The sequence below is a fragment of the Oenanthe melanoleuca genome, chromosome 7, assembly GCF_029582105.1.
Source record: "Oenanthe melanoleuca isolate GR-GAL-2019-014 chromosome 7, OMel1.0, whole genome shotgun sequence".
Classification (NCBI taxonomy): domain Eukaryota; kingdom Metazoa; phylum Chordata; class Aves; order Passeriformes; family Muscicapidae; genus Oenanthe; species Oenanthe melanoleuca.
This window is the reverse complement of record NC_079341.1, coordinates 33,025,092-33,046,543: the sequence shown is the minus strand read 5'-3', so window position 1 is coordinate 33,046,543 and position 21,452 is coordinate 33,025,092. Positions and strand designations below refer to the sequence as shown.

Below are 21,452 nucleotides of genomic sequence, written 5' to 3'. Positions count from 1 at the left end.
CATTCTTCAATTAAAACGTTCATTAAACCAGAATTTCAAAATATTGGGCCCTTTGAAAAACTTAAGTGTGCAGCAGTCAGGAGTTTTGAGACAACTAATTGTTCAACTTTTACTTTTCAAATATACACTGTACTTTAAATAGAATTACTAAATTAAAAATGTAAATTGGACTGTATCTTTTAACAGTTGGTGATTTGTCTATTTTCCACATTTTATTATGCATGATTTTTATAATAAAGAAGGGATTTTTTTCATCCCTGTTCTAGTTGATAGCAATTCTTCCATGCTTCTCAAGGCTAATGTAATAAAACTACATAAAATGTTTAAGAAGAGCCCCATTAAAATATACAAAGCATACTAATTCATGAAGTCAAAGTCAAAGCAGAGTGGAAATATGAGCTTTAATAAAACTATGTCTGTTGTAAATAACTATTCAAGCACAGTCATTTTTTTGCAAATTGCATGGGATATAGCTCGGTCTACTCGAAGCAAAGTATCACTCAGCAGGATAAATGCATCTTAGTCAGAAATAGATTAAAAGGTACAGCTGAGCCATCAATAAGAACCAGATAGCACAGTATTATTTGCTGTTTGTTTTGAAGATGTAATTGCAGATCCCAGGATTTCAATAAATCTGTGCACATCATGGAAAGAATTGTAGAGAGGAACTGGGGCAACGCGAAGAGCGTCTGGTTCTCGCATGTCACACTGCAAAACAGAGAGGGAACACTCAGTAAATTCAGCTCACTTCATGTTTATCTGTCAGGCTATATTTCTAAATGCCACAACTTGTCTTCAAGGAATAATGACTGGCCTGACAAGGAAGTATGTGTAAAACCTTTGGGATCCTCAAGGAGCTACAGGAAGGAGCATAATGGGGAAAAATTTAGCGATAGCTTTGCCTAAAAAAAAAGTGATGCAAAGCTCAGGATGGGCAAGACTTTAGCAGTGCCATTGAGGGCATCAAACCAGCTATGTAGCCCCAAAATTCACCTTAGTGCCAATAGCAACCCAGAGTTGAAGAGGCACAGAGGTGACGAAAAGAAAAATGCACAAAAACCCCCATTCCAGTATGTGAATGTCTTGCTCTAAAGGTACAAGTAATGGCACAGGCATTGCAGTTTTTTTCTTCCCCTCACTGTGATTTTGAACATCTTCCTGAATATAATAATCTCTTATATTTGAAAAATATCACTGCATTGCAAAGACAAGCCAACAGCACGAGGCCCCGTGCCCTGCTAAAAGCAGGAGTTCCTGGAATTCTCTGGCAGCACCAAAGCAGCAGCATATGTAACCTGAAAGAGGTGCCCTTTGGGGAGACAAGTGACCAGCAGAAATAAAACTGATATCTCATTTAAATGGCATTATGATATCAGTCTTACCTCCCGGCACTTCTAAATCACCCAATGTATGGCCCTAAATTTCACTTTTATTTTTTTGGAGCAGTGCTGGATGGTAACTGTGTCATTACAAGGAAGTGCTGCTCAGTGGCTTCTTTTTCTGAGTGCTAAAACACATCTCTAAGGAAATGGCAGCTTTTCCATTGCTCCATCTCAATACCTCACAAAGCTTTTGGCCATTTGTAGATCAAGAAGGGGACTGATGGATTTTCAGAGTTCCTTGTCATATAAATCTGTAGCTATGCCTTCCATCCTAATGCATCCATGATACAGCTCTAACCTCAGCAGTGACTCCAGAACTACTGAAAATAAATCAATAGTGAAAGGGAAATACAGAGTCTAACAAATAATTTATAAAATAACTCTATGTATTTGATTGCTTGCACAAGCAAAAATTGAAATTGTGAGAAATTTCATCAATCCAGTGGATTTTTGCCTTATATGGGATTACATTTGAATAAAAGCAAATTAAGGGTGTGTTACTTGTTAAGAAGATGAAGTTTGATTTACTTACAGCTACTCCTCTCTTCTCCAGCTCTTTAAACACAGATTTGATTGGAAGGGAAAATGACAGAGTGAGCTGGCATCCTCTCTCCTCAATCTGAGATGGTGTGATTATTCTCACAAAGGGCTTCTCTGGATTTGCTTTATCTTCACTGTAGTAATGCTTTATCAGGTATTCCAGGTAACCAGTGAGTAGAATGGATTTTCTCCTCAATGCTTGTATTGTAGTCTGACTAAAAACCTGTGATGATTTGAAAACATTAGAATGAGAATGTGTTACTGTAGAAAATTAAAAGGAAATAAAGATTTCTCTATACATTATCACGGGAATCAAGTAGTAATACCAGAGAGACATTTTACATAAACATGGCAGGATTGGGATTTTAAAAACCAGGATAATTTTATGCTTTAGATAATGACAGATATTTGTGCCTATTGTTTAAATATTTCATACACGTCTGTGTCTGCAGAAATAACTTGCACACAAAGCCAGTTTGCTAAGAGAGCATTCCTCTGCATGTCTAAAGAGGATCCATAAATCCTGAATAGGTGCAGCAGTGCTGTATGAAAATCAAAATCACGTGAAAGCTTTCCCTTGTATGTACCTTTAGTACACTCCTTCTCACTCTCTACACCTCCTGGAAGGAGGATATAGCCAGCTGGGGTTTGCTCTTCTCTCCCAGCTGATAGGAAAAGAGGAAGAATTTCTCAACTCGAAGGGTGGTCAAGCATTGAACAGGCTGTCCATGTCAGGAGTCACTGTCCCTGGGATGTTCAAAACCATGTAGGTGTGGCTCTTGAGGACATGGTTTAGTGGTGGGCCTGGCAATGATCTCAGAGGTCTTTTCCAAACTCAGTGATTCTACTGACAAAATCCAAGGGCCAAGACTGAAACATCATGACTGGTGCAGAAATTCTTGTCTGTGAAAGCACAAAATGTGTACCAACACTGACTTTACAGCTTTAAGTCCTGTACTTAAAGGTTCTCTCTCTCTAGTCCATGTGAAGAAAAAAAAAGAACACTCATTGAATTATTTTCAATAGCTCTGTGCACTTGCACAGCTACAAGAACTGGTGAGTTTTAGACACAAAATATAATGAGACATGCAAAAATGACTGCTTGAAAATGGCAGTGCTGTTTGGCCACACAAACAAGATCAATGTGGTAGAGGAGTTTGGGAGCAGAAGGTGAGACAGCTTCTGCTTTTGCTCTGGAAAGGCTCCATTACAGGGAATGATGGAAATGCAACCCCAGAAATAATTTATCCCCGCCTTCTTCAAACCCTTCCTTTCCTTCTTCCCATGGAATTAGCTTCAGGGGAAAATTACAAGATGCAGACATGCAAGTGTCCAACAGCCACTTCAAATCACATCCTGGCACATCAATGCTCGTGGACAGTTCACTCTCCACTGACTGCAGCTGCAAATCAGAGGTAAAGCAGTGCCCTGGGTGAAAATCCATGATCTCCACTCTCATGATATCACTGTTCCACACTAGAGAAGTAACAATTTTAAGATTAGTTATATCATAACCTGGAAAAGCATAGAGAGGTACCTGAGAAGTCCTACTAAAAACACAACAAAGTCTGGTTTCCAGCAGCATCTGGAAATCATTGTTTTGTAGAACATCCCAAGTCTCACTTCCTGATGCTATCACAGCCACTAGATGCTGCACAAAGCCAAGAACCCCTGCATTTGTGTTGTGTGAAATGAAATGTGGATGCTGTAAAACAGACTTTGCAAGGGAATAAATGACAGGGACCTGAACCACTAGCAGTCAACAAAAATCTAGAGGTGCTTCCCTGTCCACCCAGGCACCCAGAGCAGACACAGGACTGCTCAGTGCATTATTAGAGGGAAAACAGAGACCTGCCTCCTATTCCACCAGTATTTGCAGGAGTATGAGGAATGGATCTCCTTAGGCTGCATGCAAAAATCTGCTTTCACAGGCTTTGTGCAAGGAATATTTGGTCTCCTGGGTGAAATTTTTTGAAAAAGGTCTTTAAAATGTGTCTGTAGAGCGCTCCCCTTTTTTCCATAAAAGGCAGCAGCTAGTGCCATAACAGTCACTTTAAGCATTATTGAGGAATAACATCCATTAACACTTGCAGTTTGCATTGTTTCCATTGGAAACACTGCCTTCTGCTTAATGTGTCCCAGTGAAGGTGGCATGCAATTTCACTAGCCATCTCTTGCCAGACATGAAAACTATTTTGTTTCCCACTGTATTAGAGCAATTAGCACTGGGAAATCCTGGCTGTGCCAAAAGGTAATGTGGGCAGGGAAAGGGGAGGCGATGGAAACTGCTCAGCCCTCATTGTTCCAGGCTCCCTGCAGTGGGCTAAATGACACCAGCCCACACAAACCCGAGCACTGACAATCTGGGTCATGGCACAATAGCTTTCAGCTTATCTCGAAGGTCACATAAAGTTTAAAACAATATATTGGATGTCTAAGGACTAAAAAAATAAATTGTCAGGCGGAACAAGAGGCATGGCTGTGCCCTTTGCAGTCCTTCAGCGTTGCATGTAAAATGGAGAGATCACAACTGGCAATTTTCTGACTTTGTTTGCTTAAGATGCTGTTTTTTCAGTAAATACAGAAGAGGGATGTGGACACTGCTCTTTGTTCCAGCATCAGCTCAGCCATTCCACTAGCCTTAACAGAATGCTAACCAGAAATAAATTTCTGCTGTTTATGCTGGTGGCAAAGCCTTGCTACCCAAGGTTGCCTTGAAAACCAGCTTAAGGATGATTTTACAGTAGAATATATTGTATATAGCAGGTAAATCTAAGTAACACCACCTTTTTGAGCCACAAAGACTGAGAGTCCTGATTTCAGGGGAGAACCATCCTTAAGAGAAATGCTGGGACATCTTGATATGAAACACAGGTGTTTAGGGAGCAGCTCCACGCCCTCAGACAGGGAGGGGCTGTGCTCTCCAAAGCAGATCAGAGGCTTTCAGCACATAGATCACACCTTCAGAGGAGGAATTAGCTCTGTATGGCAGGACTGCCCTTCCCACAGCCACAGTGCCGGTTATTCATATAGAGATAGGTCAGAGATGGGGCTCTGCTCCTTTGACCAGCAGAACACTCATAATTCTATGAAAGAAAATACAGTTTGGAGCTGTGCCACACTCACGAATTCCACTTTTAGGAAACATTTGCAGATAGTTTCTGTCGCTTCTGCTTGTAATCAAAGACAGAACAGGTTCCCTGAGCCACTGGATCAGTTGATCCAGAATACCCAGAACACCTGATTTTCTTTCATGAAGGATATAAGTCTGATTTGCTGGTGGAATATATAAAGCAGCAGTTCTGAATGCAGCTTTTCAGACTTACATGATTCCTTTGTAGGAAGATGCTGAACATAATCCTTCCCATGAGTAGCAACGGTTGGACTTGATGATCTCAGAGATCTCTTCAAACTTTAATTATTCTATGATTTTGAGCCCTGAATATTTCTATGAGATAAAGGTGCTATTTGTACTGAGCTCCTAAAAGCAGGGACAAACACATTGCTAGAGTTCAGGTTTGGGGGAGCAAACCTCAAATACTCTGGGTCCAACTTGGGGTCCTTCAGCAGAGTGAGAGACATGGGGAGATGAGCATATTTGTTAATGGCCTTGGTCTCTCAGGGCTGTGGGGTTGTTTGCTTTTCATTACTTCTCCCCTTCAATTTTCAAATATTTCACATTTTTCTTTAAGGGAGACAGCAATAATACACGTAACATTCATTAAACATTTTTATACTCTTAAATTCAAGCTCAAAGTAAAGCAATTACTTACCTCTAAACTGGCATGCAGAGCACAGACCAGTAAAATTGGAGGATTTGATAACCGGAATCCATTAATTCCTTCTCTGAGTTGTAATTCTGGAAAATGAATAACTTATATTAGTGTTTTTGATTTCTTCATTTTAATGGATTGGACCTTATCTTGAAGTCTGTCCTCACACAGTAAAATATTTCCCTAATGTGGCCCGTAGGAATCGGTCATTAAAAGGAAATAGTAATCTATTCCCAGCTAATACTTTCAACTTCGAGAGAAGCCCAATTTTATCCAGCAGAAGACCTCATTAGCAGCTTCATGGGAACCAGAGAACTGCAATTAATTTGTTTAAATGGTGTGTGTTAAAACCACCTTTACACTTGAATCTCTTTTAAGGCTGGCACGAGGCAGAGAAATTCCAAGTCAGCAGAGGCACGTTCACGCGGAGCAAGGAATCGCGTTCCTTAACTTTATCGAGCTGACGAGACACAGGGGAGGCTGCATATGCAGCTAAGTGTAGCTTCAGGCCATGGAGAGGAGTTGCCTAGACTTTGGGCTGTGAAATTTCACAAAATCTACTTAATAAATCTACAAAAGCCTCGCTGTACGTTCGGTGTCACCGTTCATATTTCACGGTCAGGCACCAGAGCAGGAGGAAGCGGCGGAGGAAACGCTTTTCACGCACAGCAGACTGGCTAATTTTATAATGTCCAACTTCTCCCCTGCAAACTGCTCATGGAAATGAATAAACAACGTTGTTCTTCTTCTAGCAGTATTTCAAGGCAATTTGTGTCTCCTGCTGGCTTTCCATAGTGCCACTCTCTTGCATTTGGTCTGAAAACAAAGAGCAGACTGAGGCTATTAGAGAGGTGCTCTCCAGCCAAAGCCACATCAACAGGCACTGCCACAGAAAATTAAAAATATATTAAAAACAAAACAACCAATCAAATCAAAAAGCTCCTTTCTCATCCTGATCCCTCTGGATATTTTCTCTGCCATAGTTTAAACTGGGGCTGAACAATCTAGCTGTCAGATTTGGACAGGAGTCTTCATTTTGTATTGGGACAATAAACACTTCATTATTTCAGAGAAGGTTTGTCTTATAGGAAATTTGAAGATGCCGAAACATTAGTTGGATTTCATGACTTATGTCAGGTTGCCTTACCTTTATTTGTATAATTTCTCATTAATTCCAGTGGAACTAATCCTGAAGAAAGATATTACCCCAGTGACTGATAGCAGATCCTTGCTCCTCAGAGAATTTAATTCACTGAGAAACTTTGAAAGTTTCATCCATATTCTATATCTGCATTTTGAAGGTATTTCAGCAAAATATCTAGGAGCAGACAGTCAGACCTTTATACCCCCACACAGATTTATTCCAACATTTACCTTTTTAACTCCACTGCCTCAAATATTAAGGATGAGTTTAGCCTAACACCTTGAACATAAATGAGGAAATGTAAAATTCTATCCTTTCTTTCCCAAACTGCTACAAAAGTGAATCTGTTTATATATAAATAAATCAAATAAGGTAAAATTGAGAGTGTGTAAGTACATACTGTTTTCCATGAGGAATCGTGTTTTGAAGTCATGGCCCCACCAGCCGATTAGCCTAAAATTGTTTTAAGAAACTAAATTAATAAAAAAATTGATGTATTTTAATTTAACTTTGAGTATTAAGAATTATATGATATTAAGCAATATATACATTTGAAATAATACATTTTATTTCTTACAATGACATAAAATGCAATAAATTCTATAAAGAGTTAGCACTAAAAACTTAACATTACCATTTGAGAGTTTCTCTTTTACTGCAAATGATAAAACACATCACACCTTTCAATTAACTATTGATTTCAACAATATCCATTTTCTCTGAATTCATTTCACAAAACAAAAAATAGTACAGAAGTATTTCCACTGTTTGGTTCCAAGACATTAAATTCAAACTATTCTCCCCCTGCTCTTAAACTTGGCTTAATGAATATTGAAAGCTAAAAGGAGCTATAAAATCTGACTTAGTTGCACCAAGAAAAGGACTTTTTGGTGCACAAGCAGCAGACAAGAAGACCTTGGAAAGAGGATTGTGTGGGCATTGCCTTGTCCTTACTGTGAGCCCAGTGTAAATGCTGCATACATTTATATTTTCCTGAACTAAATTTATTCTTCAAAAAACCTTCTTTAAAATAAAACCCAAACCAATTTAGTGTAATATCTTTTTAAGATAATCTCCAGAAAAAAAAAACTTAAACAATCAAACAAAACTCATACAATTATTAAAAAAAAAATATGCCTGTCATTAAAAGGACACTAAATTATTAACTCATATTTAATGGAAAATATGTTTGAGGGCAGTTTTCTAAAGCAGCTGTATGCACTGGATCACCTACTGCCAGGGCACTGTAGATAGAACCAATATTGCAAAATCAGGGAGTTTTTCCTCACCTCCTTTGGCTTCTCCACCTCTTAATTCAGTGATATCAGTGACTAATAATGCCAGTCCTACTTGAGATTCTCCTGTATCAATGTTTTTACAATATCAAGAAGTCACCATCACAGATTCTTTCCTGAACTTCTCAGCTCTGCAGGACTGGACATATTGGACACCATTTCTGCCAAGGCTTTGCTCAGTCTTCCCTATGCCAGATAACAAAATTTTAGCAGTGAAGCCTGGCAGAACTTAAAGTGATAAAAAAAATCTATATGTTAAGGCCACAGTAGGTAAGCCTTCCTGGAAGCAAATAGGGAAAAGAAAGTCATGGCCCCTCCATAAAGAAGCATTTTGTAGTTTGCCTAAAAGATCTGAGCTCTGCAGAATTAAGATCACATTTGAGTTAGAAACTTGTTATATGAATACTGCAAAGTGTAAAATAAAGTAGTTCATATTTCTGTATAACAACACAGGTTTTATGTTTACTTCTGTGTGCTGCATCTAAACAGAGAGTCTACAGAAAAGGCACTTTTTTTCTTTATTGCTGCATGATGTTTTTATTATTCTGAGACCCATGAAAATTAATAGTGCAATATACATCCATTTTAAATGAGATATTACATTGCCAAAATGAGTACACCCCAAATAAAGTACAACAGAGCCTCTGCCCGAGTGACTCCGTTACTGATGCCTCGAATCATAAAAGATATTTCAGTTATTTTACAGGAACTCTATAATATATAGACAACACTGCACTGTAAACCCTGAATATTGCATGTTCCTGCAACAATCTATTGATATCAATGGCACACATTCTCTATGAATTTCAAAAGTTTTAAGCAGAAAACAAGTCAACAGGAAATAAAACATCTGGACTAATAATCCATGAGAAGGAGGAGACACTGTTCCACTTGGACCACACCCAGAAAGCAAAGACAAAACACAGATCAATCAGACTATTACCCAGATCAGGGCTGATGAAAAGTTCTCTGGTTGCACTTTGAATGCTCAAAACTCGCTAATTCTGAAGTTGGCTTCCACCCAGAGCTCAGCTGCAGCACCACGGAGGCAACTTGGAAAGTGAAATTTCAAAACTTTTCCAAAATGACAGAATGAAGGATTTTTTTTTTTAAAGACAGTTTTAGCTGTCTTGCCCTTTCCTACCATAATCTGACAATTTGCTTTTCCTCTTTTTTATTTTTTCTCTTTTGGCTGTTCTGGAGCTTCAGAGGTGTCAGTGCAGGATGTGCACTTTGAGGCAGCTCTGGTCCTACACTCTCATTGATCTAATGGTCCATATGGATGTCACGTTATTTGACATTTAAGTTGACAGGCTTCAAAGTGTGGAAATTAACAAAATCTTCACAAATTACAGCGATTTGCTGTTTACAATTTTCTGTGAAAATTTTGAAATGAAGGTTGCCACCGCTATGCCAAAATTCAACCTGTTGTGATGGGAGAGATCTAAGGTGTTAAACCCCAAACATAACGCTTTATAAATGCTCACTAAAAATAATAGGCAATAAAACTGCACATTAACTTACTGCAGTAAAATTTCTTATTAAAGAGTTGTTACTCTGCATGCAAAGTGAGCATTTTGAACTGCAGCCGCCATTTCAACTGTGCCTGCCTCAAAAACAAAGGCACCAAGATCTAAAGAGATTCTCAATTCCAATCCATAACTTTTGGCAAAATACATAAAGTGAAAGGCTCTGAAAAAACCTTATATATGATGTTCTTGTGATTAAAAACATCTTAAATATGTTAGCAAGTTATGTGTTTCCCATGGTAGATAAAACCCATTGTGGGAAGTGTGTTAAAAATCAGTGTCTAAGGAGATAAAGGTCTAATTTAGCAAATGTTCCTCTATAAATTAAAAAATGCAAATTTATCCAAACTGAGACCTTGTGTTAAAACATCACTAATCAAAATTCTTATCTCAGTGATGGATAGGTTTTGGTTGCAGCATTCTGCTGCCAGTCCCAGGTACCCCCAGCAGCCTCTTAAGGCTGCTCAGCAGAGATGCACCTGGAGCACCTCCACAGAGAGCATCTCTCCATCCTGGAGCAAAAGCATCTTTGGTATCCATTGAGAAATCATGCCAAAAATGAGAGTAAATTAGTGCCAAACTAGCTGTGTCTTTTTCTGCAAGGTGAGCATGTTCTTAATCCCACTTCTGTTAGAAAATACTTTTTAAAAGAGATTGTTCCATTCTACTCCTCAAATAAAACCATTGCCATCATAGAATGGTTTGGGTTGGAAGACACCTTGAAGAGCATCACTTTCCACCCTGCCATGGGCAGGGACACCTTCCACTGGACCAAGTTGCATCCAACCTTGTCTATGTCCTCACATTTTGACAACACTGAGACATTCCCAGGGAATTCTGCCGCTTTCAGTCTTTGCACTGAATTTTTACACGTGCACATAAAATTTAAAGCAAACTATTATTAGCTCAGTTTCATGAAACAAGCAAGAATATAATTAAATATTGCTTATTTAGGTTTTTTTAATCTTTTTTTTTCCCCTCCAAAACGTACTCTTGTTTTGCAAATCAATGAACAAAGGTTTGCTGGGCTGGAAAACGACTGCAGAAAGGAACAGTATCCTCTTATTTAGTCATACTCTCTTTAAGGACATTTACACCAGGGAACAATCCCTTCAATAAGCATTTTTATTTAGCTCATTTTCCTCCTTCATATCTGTCTGCATTAGACTGAAGCACTGGTTATTCATAACTTGAGTCATCTCGTTTGTAGTTGCATTAATGATGCAGGAGTGCAGGATATAATGATCGTGATGTATGTGCAGTGTAAACATCAAAGAAGATCCAGTTAAAGAACACAGAAAAATACAGAAAAATTCCTTTGACCTTTGCTTCAGCATTACAGATGATCATGCTACTCATTTATAATTTACAGCCTGGAGCAACATGGGTCTCATTTCCCTTCTAAGCAAGAAAAAGAGACAGAAACTCTTGAGTAGTGATACAGAAAACAGGGAAATACCATTAATGTGGCCCAGCTTTTACAGTCCAGGGCAATGTGTTGGAAGTATCCTGTCATTATGTTGTGTGAGATAATAATTTCCCATCCAGGGAAAGGCAAGTTGAAAAGCTGCTGGAATACAGTGTGAAATTTGTAATACTTGATTTTACATCTTTCAGCTTCCCTGGGCATGGAGCAGTTTGTCTCCTCTCCCTTATCAGGTCACAAAGCGAGCTGGAAATTTCATAGTCATTATTTAGATTATATTAGGAGCATATACCAGCAAAGCATGTTATGTTTATGAAAGGATGGATTAAGCCAAATCATAAACAGGCACTTTGGGGCCAGGCTGTGTCCACAAAGGAGCTGATGTAACTGCTGGGTGGCAGCTAAGCTCTTCATTCACACATCACTTTAATTTTGCAAAAGCATCCAGGTGTTGGCAAAGATTTGTTTGATTTTTATATGCTGCTGTTCCAGCCATGAGAAAGAATCAGATCTGAGGAGTTAATGAGACCTATCACTGCTCCCAAAGTTCATTACACAGAGCCAGGCACATCTTATGCCATGTCTGCAAAGTCACCTTGTGCAGGGAAAAGAATGAAAGGGCCAAAAGTAATCACTAAGTTCAGTTTCTTGCTGTCCTATATGTCCATGGCACAACTGGCTTGTTGAAGAGCACATCCATGTCTCAAGACAGCCTAAAGACCTAAGATGGGCAAACAACAGGCACAAGTGCAGTGTGACACAAGTTGAGAGGAAAGAGGTTAATTGTGTTTTAAATATCACTCTCTTAGCAGGAAATGTGTGACAAAAGCACCCATGAGGTCTTAGAAATTAAACTGCAACAGGACATAGAAAGTCTGCAGGCTGGAGCCAGCCTGGAGCTAGGAACAATCCACATCTGACCATGTTTGACCATTCTCCTTCTGCCTAGGAGAGCATGGTGGTTCACATCCAAAGCCCAACATTCATATTTCAAATTCCAGGATAAAAAAAGAACAAACCAGACCATACCAAACAAACAAAAAAAAAAAACCAAAAAAAAAACAAAAAACAAACAAACAAAACAAAACAAAACAACCAACCAACCAAAAAAAAAAAAAAAAACCAAACAAACCCCAAACAACAAATGGTACAATCAGCTCCTGTAACCTATAAACATGTCTATACATGCCTTACATTCATATGTGAATCTCCAGCTCAAGTGAAATTTTAATTTCATATTTTGAGGTACTTTCTTCCAGTTTCCTGGGCTCCTTGTAATGCAACACAAGAAAGAAATGTACCCAGGATTCAGGTCCTCAGCAGGAACATCTCCTAATGCTGCTGCACTCAGTCAAAGGTCAATCCCAGAAACTCACAGAAACAGTTCTCTCATATCTACCTTACTCTGACCCAGATCTACAACCAGCTCTGCACAACCTCTGAGCACAGACCTGGTCCCCAGGCTCAACAGCTGGGCTCAACCCTTTGCATTCTACTCTGCATTAATTTTATTGCAGCTTTCTAATTGCATTTTTGTATGTTTTAATTTAATTTCTATGGCATTAATTTTATTGCAAGCACATAAGCATGATTGTGTTTCTTTGAATTCAATGCCAAAACTCAGAATAAATAGAATGACACACACACACCAACTAAGAAAACAGAAAAACCTGCTCGTTGCTTTGCATGGCATATTTTTGGCTCACTGGCTGGAGTTTGAGGAGTTTCAATTTTCTTTGCTATCACAGACTTGTCTGATCATTGATGAGTCATTTGGTCTCTCCATGCCTCAAGCCCTCATCTCTAGGAGTTCTGCTCAGGACTGCCTTAACTCTGCAGTGAGGGATGAGAATATATTTGTAAAAATGTGCTCACATATTTAGCAATGAGGACCATGTAAGGATGAAGAGGTAGATTTATTTGGAGCATTTTATACAGGATTATTTTTTAATACGCAGACAAGGAAAGGGTATGTGGAGGTAAAGCTGAGGTCACTTGGCTTTTTCTCCTCCTGTCAGCCTTTCCCCAAATTATTACCTCACCCTCAAAAGTTGTTGCCAGTGTTAGGTTTCTGTCCTTTTCAGAATCTAAGATTTTTCTTGATCTAGATCACTTAACTGGCATTTCTGATAAGGTTACAAAAAATTTTAAAAAATCAATATTTCTATTGCTTAATTCCACATGGTATTTTACAGCTATGCTGAAACAAAGCAAACCCAAATGGATGGACAATGTTATCCCACTCCACCCCACCCTCTCCATACTGAGCACCCCAGCAGGGTCCTGCTCCTACCCAGAGCTTCCCTGCTGACAGCTCACTGAAAGGGAGAAAAGACATTTCAAATGATGTTTGAAATGATGAGGGGTCTGTTTAATCGAAACAAAGAATAATGGAAAAGCAACTCCCAGTTTCACCACTGAAGTCAAGAATTCAAGGATTTTAACCCCCTTGTGTAGGTGAAATTCTTCCCATACTGAGAAGCTGTCAGCTAAGGAGTAGCCCCACAGTAAATATCTATAAGGGCTGGGATTTGCACGGGGGATTAAGGGAGTTATAGCAGCTACCCCTCTTCGACTTCAGCAATATTTCGAACCTAACTCTCACAGTCTCCTTCAGAAAACCTTGCCAAGATTGCCAGAAGCTATATTTAAAGACCTTTTTTTTTTCTCCCTTATATCTTTTTAGCTATCCTTTATCCCAAATGGTAAGCTTGGACTTGTTTCATTATTCTTTTCTGTGCAGTGCCTGTTAATTTTAAGTAGGATCTGTTGTTAGGATTTGAAAAGCTTTTGAAGCCCAGGTAATTATTAGCCTCAGCCTTCTTTAGTTTAGGACTTGCACACACTCTGCTGCTTTCCTTACCCTTTTCAACTCATTACAAATGTTTCCTAATTATTAAGCATATGTGACTTGTGAGAGGCGCCATATATTATTAATGGGCCAGTCTCTTAGAACTCAGTAGAAAAAAAATCAAAACTCCTTATGAAAAGTTGCTACTGTGAAAGTAGTAACTTTTCATATTTAATATCAATGAGGCTTTACTTTGTCAAAGGACCAAAGTAATGTGATTGTATTAGAGGCTAATAGCATGACATTTTTCTTCTGTTAAGAGGCTTGCATTTTCAGTACCATCTAAAGGGAGACAATTTTTCTCCTCTATTTTGAGGCTTGTCTTGGTTAAAAAATAGCTAAACTCACTTTCTGCCTAGCAGCAAGTTTTAACAGCAAAAACCCAAATCCTGAAATGCAATCTCATAATTTAAACAATGACACTTGACTATGCAATTGCAATGCATGGAATTAAGAAACTTCTAGATTTGAGTAATCACCCTCTTTCCAAAAGTAGCTGGGCAGCTCTCAGCTCCCTGAGCTTTGCTATTCTTTGAGGTGGGTGATTTAACAAAACTGTTGCCACAATTAGAGAGGCTCTTGGGTGAAAAACCTGGGCTGTTTGGTCAGTGGAGTACAAGGTGATTTGCAGCTCGTGGCTACTTGAAGACAGAGGGTGCACACACTCTTCCTGGATTGATTTTTACCTTGTTAGTCTGTTAGGCTCGACACAAGTGGGAATACACCAATTTCAACACGTCCATCCATATCACCCCTCCAGGTCAAAACAAAAGGAGATTGAGTTCACTTCTGCAGCAGGAAACAAGTTGCTGTGGCCAGGGCATGGGGAAGAGGAATGGCTGCAATGCTGCCAATCCAATCAGGGCCCCTTGGAGCCTCACAGAGCTCTCCACCAAACCTCTGAGGCGCTTGCGAGAAGGGACAATAATTTCATTCGCCATAATCAGGCAAAAGAAAGGTATGGTCCAACAGCAGACAAAATGGGAGCCTAAATTAAATCCCAAGAGAAGATTTCACAAAAAACAAACCCCCTAAGGCTAATGAAGTTGAATTAAAAACTGTTAAATCAGCTTACGAACAACTATTATCACAAAGTGCTCATATAACACTTTCACTGGCCAAATATCAGATATATGAAAAGGGGGAATACAGCCAACAGTATGTTCACACATTTAGTAAGGGGAAATTGAATATTCTGCCTAACACCAGAAATTAAAAATCAAGCAGGGAGCCAATTTACTCATAGAGATATTAATAAAGTTCTCAGTGATTTTTATAAAGTACAGAGTATCTCTCAATTATTTTATGGTGTTAGAAAGAAAAAAAAGCACGTTATATTCTTTAAGAATTCCATAATTTTTTTTCTAGGCTGTTTCAAATAGATTAAATTAAGTGAAAAAAACATGTGAAAGCAACAAATCCTCCTAGAGCTGCTTTTAAATGTGAGTTCTGACTTAAAGGAGACTTGGATAGTTTTGATTACTATGATGCATTTACTGCACTATACAGTCTCTGCAATCCCTTGAATAAATCTTTCAGGGGAGGATATCTAGATAGATTTCTAAATAATAAATGCATCTGACTGAAATATAATATAAAATTTTTAAGATCTGGGGAGTTGCGCTTCCTTGGGTCTTTGTTGTTTCTGAAAAGAGTAATCACAATATTAATGCAAGACCTTTCTCATACCAGAATCCTTATTAGCTAAAATGTAAGTTATCACCTCTGCTCTTTGCCTGAAACAAGAAACAATCCACATTAGATGAGATATTTTTCTTTTATGGCAGTGGCTAGAACTAATTGAATTCACAGTTTCAGGTGCCAGCAAATTTACCACAGCATCCAGTAGTTGTGTTACAAAACATTTACTAAGTGATACGGAAGGAGGAAAACTCAGATGAAGTCTTTTCAGCTGAAGTCTAAGACATGAAATAATTAAGGGAGAACAGAAATGGGCATCTTTCAGAGTTGTTTTAGGAGTTTATCTTCAAAAATATTAAATTTCATCCACCACGAGAAAACAAGAAAAAAGTGACACAGGGGCCTTTCTTTATTGGGCTGCAGTTGCCTGAATTTTCAGTAGCACATAAACTAACAATCTTATGGGGTCTAAAATAGATTTGACATGAGGTCCAAAGTAAGTATGCCATGTTTGACATGAGGTCCAGCTCCAGTTGCAGGAGCTCCAGTCTCTTCTTACTGCAGAAGCAGGTGAGAAGCATCAAATAAAGACACTCATTCTCCTGTCAGAAAATAACTGTACCTGCAACTCTGACCTTCAACACACACTGACAAAATCTCCTTGCACTAGCTCACAATGGGTTGCTCGAAAGTCATCTCAGAAAACTGTCAGTGAGAACAGGGATGCTGAAAAACTAGATTTCAGTAGGAAACTATTAAATTTTTGCTCAATAATCTGTACACAGCTAAAGAAAGAAAGAAATAATTCTTCATGTGGAGCAACTGTTTTTCATGGCATGGGACAGAAAGAACCTAACATTTTCCCAAAACAGTTGCACTGGTATGATTAGATCAGTGAATTGATATCATGCTGACTGAGAAATTAGGGAAAGAAAAAGGAAAGGGAAGATTCTGTGTTTCTCCCAGCATCTCTCTAGAAACCCCTCTTCAGACACTTAAGTAAGCTCTCTACAGCAGGAACTGCCCTGCAGTCTCCACACAGTGGAAGGCAGCAAGAGGCAGCTGCCAGCAAGCACTGAAAATTACTCCAGTGAAAAATGAGGAGTAGTCACTGTGACAGCAAAAATTTACCAGCAGCGACAAAGAGGTGTGAAAGTAAGTATTTCACAAATGGAAAGTGAGAGGAAGGATGGCTTACAGAGAGTGGGCAAGAACAGACAATATATGTCATGAAGGCCTCCAGGAAGCTCCTGATTCAAAGACATGTGGAGATAGGTAAGAAATAAAAGACAGCAAGCTGTGGATGTCTTTTGCTGGACTTCAAGATAAAATAGATTTGATTAAGGGAGACAAAAGAAAAAGAAAAATATAAAGGTTTCTGACCTGGTGAGACCTCACCTTAGTTGAAAAGAAGTTTTAACCAGGAGAAAGAGAGAGTATGTGAACTAGAAACTCCATGAACAGGTGGAAACAGGCACAAGTGATAAACCAAACAAAAAAAAAGAAAACCTTTCATAATCCCCCCATGCACAAATCCAGAATGCCAATTTAGCAAAAAGTAGCAGGACAGAATTATTTCCTTAACCTGAGAAATGACCTTTTAATGACCTTTGAAAATGCTTCTGGTTTGAGTTGGGTGCTGGCTGAGACATGAATCACAACACGAGCTCTATGTGCGACCCCAGAGCTGCAGATAAAGCCAGGGAGGTGTTCAGCCAGGTCAGGACACAAATAGTTCTGGGAAACATCCCAGGCACAAAACTCCATCTGAACCCACAGCTGACAATTACAGGAGCAGACTCCAGGGGACATAAATGGGGAGAAAACTGGTGGCTATTAATGACACAAAAGCATAAAGGCTCTTGTTGGTGCTTTCAGCTTAGAGCAATTTCAAGCCATACCATGACCTCAAAGCACATTCTATAAGGAGAAATTAGACACAATTCCCCACTGTGGTCTAATGAACCTATATAAAAGCATGAGCAAATCTCATTTTTAAAGGGCATGTGCAGACTATAGGTTTAACTAAGAATCTTTGGAGGAATGCTTCATAGAAAGTTCCAAAATTTCTGAAGTAGAAAAAGTGAAAAATGATGAAACACTGAAAGTGAGTCAACATCTAGAAGGAAATCCCAGATGCAAAATTGCATTAGTTCCAGCACATTTGTGCACAGAGGTAAGCGAGCTCCTAGTGGAAACAGCAGAAGATTTACTAGAGGTTTTTTCATTAAAAATACACTCTTCTCTTCCTAATATAGTGGGGTTCTGTGAGGTGGCTGCAGAAACACACAGATTAATGGATAAGAATAAGAGTAGAAATAACACTTCTTTTTGTGACTTATTAAAAAAAGCAGGCAAAGAAGTATTGCTTTCCATTTTCTTAGAGGTACTGGCACTCACCAGTACTAGTGTTGAATTCCTGTAAATTCATTCAGTGGGAAGGAAGCTTGCTGCTTTGTCTTATCAAGACACAGCAAACTGCTTTCAAAACTACCTGCCTGGAAGTGGAGAACTGAGGCACAGAGAGCAGGCAGCTAACAACACATGGCCTTTGAAGTGCCAGGGAAAATCACAGCAACCATCCAGACTCCAAGGAGAGCCCCAGGATCCCTTCCTTGCTAGTTAACAGGATGTAAGAGTCGTCCCAGGCTACGCTCACCTTTCCATCAGGCTAAGCCAGTTGGCTCTTTTCATGTGTTGGAGCAGTTGTGTTTTACACCATCTGATGAGAAAGGCAAGACAGGAAAGCAAATGTGGAAGGAACAGAGCCACCTGCCTCTCATTCCTGAGGCTGGGAGTGGGACAGGACCATGGCACAGCATAAGGGATGTCCCTTCAGCATGATCCAGGAGGAGAAGTGCATTGGAGTGCACTCAGGGAATGAGAGCAGCATGTTTCTTCCACACTCCAATTATCCCATAGGGGTGCTGAGTTCACACACAGCACCTTTAGATCACCTTAAAATCCAACCAGGGCAAGGATGACAAAACAAAGGGGAAGACCTTCAGGAAGGAAAGAACAAGAAGGATATTCATCATGAGAAAAGAGGTGAGATTGCTTGAAGATACAGCTTAATTACAAGGAAGGATTTGAAGGAAAAGAGAGAGAAAATGCTTGACAGAGAACAAGGAGACAATCATGGGAGCCACATAAAAGAAGCCAAAGAAATAAGAATGGGAATAGATGATGTGAGTGCACATTAACCTCTCTCATTTTTTTTCCCAGAGACTCACTCCAAAGTTAAAAAATGCTCTTGGATATTTGCCATGCAGTTGGTGAATCTGAGAACACACCCCTGCAGGCCCATCATGGCTCTAGATTGGCCTAATAAATCACTTGTCCCAAGACAATGCAATTAAGCCTAATTAGCCAATAGCTTTATTCCTAAACAGTCTCTTCCCAAGGGAGGTTTTAACTTTTGGTTTCTAAATTAGCTCAAGGAGCTAAATTGCTCTCATCTCCTTGGCAAAGCAACAGTTCATTTCTACCTTAGCACAGGATACTCCATGCACTCAGGGGACATGTGCTCACTGCACGAGTAGTTTATTTACATTAGCCCACAGTCTCAGTCCAGTAGCACCATGAGAGCCCTTCTGGAAGCATGTTCACTGCCATCTGTCACCAGTGACTTTCCCACCTGGCTGCACTCAGCACAGCTTCCCTACAGTCTCCTGCTTCTCCAGATCCTCTCCTTGACCAGGACAAGGAGCTCTGTTCTGATAAAGCTTCCAGTAGTGCTGAGATACTCAGAGGGGACAAATTCAAGGCATCTGTGAGAAATGGACCACCTTAGCCTATTATATCAGTAAAGTTTGAGTAGAAGACTCAGTCTGAGTAAAGAAATTCTTCCCTGTGAGGATGGGGAGGCCCTGGCACAGGGTGCCCAAAGAAGCTGTGGCTGCTCCATGCCTGGAAGTGTCCCAGACCACTTTGGACAGAGCTTGGAGCAACCTGGGATGGTGGAAGGAGTCCCTACCCATGGCAGGGGGTGGAATGAGATGGGCTTTAAGGACCCTCCCAACCAAAATATTCTACAATCTCATGATTCCTAGAAGCATTATAACAAGATCAGAATTAGTTCTTTCCAGTAAAGTAGATATAAAACAACCTTCCAAATCCTTTTATGACTGTCCTTTGCTTCCAACTCACGTTCCTCCAAAGTTACATTATTTTCAGCAGTTTTACAGAAGATTCAGCTGTTTATTTTGGGGATTATGTGACTCTAACTCAAAAAAAGACTAATGTGATATCTCCCAATAAATCAAGGAAATGAGCAAAGAAAAACTCAGCAGGAACTTCAGTCTTAGAAGGTGTACAGTAACCTCTTGCAAAACAGTTTCTGGAGAAAGAAAGTTTGCACTGGACCAGGATGGGGATCCAGAGCAACTGGGAAAAAATGAGAGGGGAAAGTATAAGGAGCTGGAGTAGCATATTTCTGTTTATCTGACACCAGGGTTAGAGCTCACATACCAAAAAAGCTGTGCAGGTCTCTATAAAGAAGTAGCAGGAAGCTATTTGTGCTCTGGCATTTTCATTGGCATCAAAATATCAAAAGGGGAAGTGGTGTGAGAAAAAGGGCTGATATCTCACCTTGTCTGTGAAGAAATTGGCTGAAGATGCCTTCTGTTCCTCAAAGCTAATATGGAATCATTATCTTTTTGCTTCTTGCTCTGTTAAACTTTTTTTTTATCCTGTGGTAAAAGCCAACACATTCTTTGGACATCAGCTGCTTCCTGCACATGCAGCATTTCTTCACAGAAACTTTTCCCTTTTAAACACTACCTGCTGCTATTGTGGGCTAAAGTCTTGATAAATCCCTTCATTATAAATACTGCACAGTTTTCATTTAATCCTCTGCCAGGGTTTATCTATTATTTTCCTGGCTGCTTTACATACATTTATTTCCCTTTCATCTGTTTAAATTGTGCCTTACTTTTACTTAGTTTACTGTCTCAGGGCTCTGCAAGTTTGTCTCCTCCTGTCTCTTTCACCACCTGGCAGCAGAGCTGAGCCTGTTGTTCATCTACACCTGCAAACACCCTGCTGGGAACACCTGACTCAAGCATCTTCTCCCCCAGATGCTCACAAATATTCACATTCCATTACAGCTAAATTACTTGGTAATTCAAGTTATCCTTTTTATAAATGGAGAATTATGGAGGGAGAAAAAAATTTCAAAAATCAAAATGGGGATTCTTCTTAAACAGCTCAAACAGCTAGACAAGCAAAATTTCAGTATTAATAGGTCACTTCAGTTCTCTCTCTGTGTTGGAAACCTCCCTTCTGCAAACACATGGAAACCTGGTGGCACAGGCTCAGCCTGCATTGACCCAATGGTTTCAGTAGTATTTCATAGCTCTGCTCTCTCCAGGTCCTTTTCTTTTTTTCTTTTTTTCTTTTTTTCTTTTTTTCTTTTTGTTTAATTTGAAACCTTCACATAAAGAAATCACTCTCACACAATTAGCCAGGAATATATTGCATTGTGATATATAGAGCAGGTATTAAAAAAGCTATTTGAGTATTAAGAGAGACTTCAAAGGAGGTGAGATCATGGGAGAATGGGGATAGATCAGACCCATATATGTCAGATTGATTCACTTTTACTGCTCTAAGGAGAAAGATGGGGGCTAGCAAAGGACTACCCCACATGCTTGGGTAAAGATGTTAATTGGGCTGGTTACAACATGTCACTTCTAGACCCATGGCCCCTGCAGTGAATCAGAGAGCCATCCCAAGCTAAGCCAAGGTGTTTGCAGGACTGCAGGATGGTGTTTGCAATGACACAAAACACCAGCAGGACATAGGAGACTGTGTCACCCTCAGCCTCCATCTCATCTGAAGATCAAGCCCTGCCCTCAGGCATAAATCCTT

The 21,452-nt window shown here is 39.5% G+C and overlaps 1 protein-coding gene across 2 annotated transcripts in view; it reads right to left on the bottom strand.

Annotated features, from left to right (window-relative positions):
* Nucleotides 1–382: 382 nt before the first annotated feature.
* Nucleotides 383–21,452, bottom strand: part of KYNU (kynureninase) — a 57,864-nt gene continuing 36,794 nt past the window's right edge. For both annotated transcript variants that reach the window (XM_056496232.1, XM_056496233.1), the window contains 4 exons: nt 7,240–7,292; nt 5,696–5,781; nt 1,915–2,145; nt 383–708 (listed from right to left, as the gene is read on the bottom strand). In XM_056496232.1, coding sequence (XP_056352207.1) covers nt 556–708; nt 1,915–2,145; nt 5,696–5,781; nt 7,240–7,292 — 523 coding nt within the window. In that variant the 3' untranslated portion in view covers nt 383–555. The remainder of the gene's footprint in view (nt 709–1,914; nt 2,146–5,695; nt 5,782–7,239; nt 7,293–21,452) is intronic.